Below are 1,524 nucleotides of genomic sequence, written 5' to 3' on the forward strand. Positions count from 1 at the left end.
ATGGAAAACAGGAATAACGTTACGGAATTTATTCTCTTAGGACTTTCTGAGAAAAAAGAAATTGAAGCTCTCTGCTTTTTGCTATTCCTACTTTGTTACATTGCAATTTTGATGGGAAACCTGCTTGTCATGATGTCTATCACCTGCAGTCAACTTATCAAGCAGCCTATGTATTTCTTCCTGAGTTACCTCTCGCTCTCTGACCTCTGCTACACCTCCACGGTGACCCCCAAGTTGATCATTGACTTGCTGGCAGTAAAGAAGATTATTTCCTACAATGGCTGCATGGCACAGCTCTTCACCATGCACTTCTTTGGGGGGATCGAGGTCTTCATCCTCACAGGGATGGCCTACGACCGCTACGTGGCCATCTGCAAGCCGCTGCACTACACGGTCATCATGAGCAGGCAGAGGTGCGGTGCCATGATGGCTGCTTCCTGTGCTGGGGGCTTCCTGCACTCCTTTGGTCAGTTTGTCCTGGCCATCTTTCTGCCCTACTGTGGCCCCAATGAAATAGATCATTACTTCTGCGATGTGTATCCTTTGCTGAAACTGGCCTGCACGGACACAAGCAGAATCGGTCTCCTGGTCATTGCCAATTCGGGCCTGATGGGCCTGGTGACGTTCGTGGTGCTGTTGATATCCTACGCTGTGATCTTATATACCATCAGGTCCTACCCCGCGGATGAGGGCCGCAAAGCTCTCTCCACCTGCAGTTCCCACATCACTGTGGTGGTCCTTTTTTTCGCTCCTTTACTCTTTGTTTATATCCGACCAGCAACTACTTTACCGGAAGACAAAGTGTTCGCTCTGTTCTACACCATCATTGCCCCCATGCTCAACCCTCTGATCTACACACTAAGAAACACGGAGATGAAGAATGCCATGAAGAAGCTATGGTGCCGTATCATGGGAAGGAAGGAAGTAAACTGAAAAACATCCCTGATTTTCATAAGGAGCTTGTTAAATACATGACTTCTCTACTCTGAAACCTTTACAATGCATAGGGCTTGCCTATTTTTCTTGTACCTAGCAACTCAAGTATGAGCAAAAGTTTACAGTTCCCTGGATTTATGCAGACTCTCTGCTATGCTCTGATTTTCTTACTTATCTCTCCTCTGCCCCACGATCCTTGGGCTGTGTAACTAATTTAGCTACTTAGCAGCCGCCTATGGAAGGCAGCGTGCAACACAGATCAACACCGAGAGCCCATGTAGCTAATTCTTGTGCCTCACCATGCTCAATGAAGCTAATTCCAGCCGCCAACTAATGAATTAAAAAATAATTCCAATCTTTTACTTGTTTTGCTTAGAGAATATTCTAAAAGATCTAATTTAAGACCCACAAGATTTCTTTAAAAATTCACTTTTTTTTTCTAATAATTTTGTGGTCAGCTGCATTCTGGAGCTTCTCACATGCCCAAGCCTCTCCTAAGCCCCACATCGAACTTTTTCCTTCTGTTCTCGTGCACTTTCACTTCCAGCCCTGTTCATGTATAAATCAGCTGCCACTCTCTGGCTAATT

General features: G+C 45.4%; 1 protein-coding gene across 1 annotated transcript; it reads left to right on the plus strand.

Annotated features, from left to right (window-relative positions):
- Nucleotides 1-933, plus strand: LOC105094808 (olfactory receptor 4P4-like). The gene has a single exon (XM_064491838.1). The coding sequence runs from the start codon at nucleotides 1-3 to the stop codon at nucleotides 931-933; it is 933 nt and encodes a 310-aa protein (XP_064347908.1).
- Nucleotides 934-1,524: the final 591 nt, after the last annotated feature.

Source organism: Camelus dromedarius, chromosome 12 (assembly GCF_036321535.1).
Source record: "Camelus dromedarius isolate mCamDro1 chromosome 12, mCamDro1.pat, whole genome shotgun sequence".
Taxonomy (NCBI): Eukaryota; Metazoa; Chordata; class Mammalia; order Artiodactyla; family Camelidae; genus Camelus; species Camelus dromedarius.

Excerpts from the sequence above, each read along its gene's own strand:
- LOC105094808 (XM_064491838.1), top strand. The coding sequence starts at position 1 with ATGGAAAACAGGAATAACGTTACGGAATTTATTCTCTTAGGACTTTCT.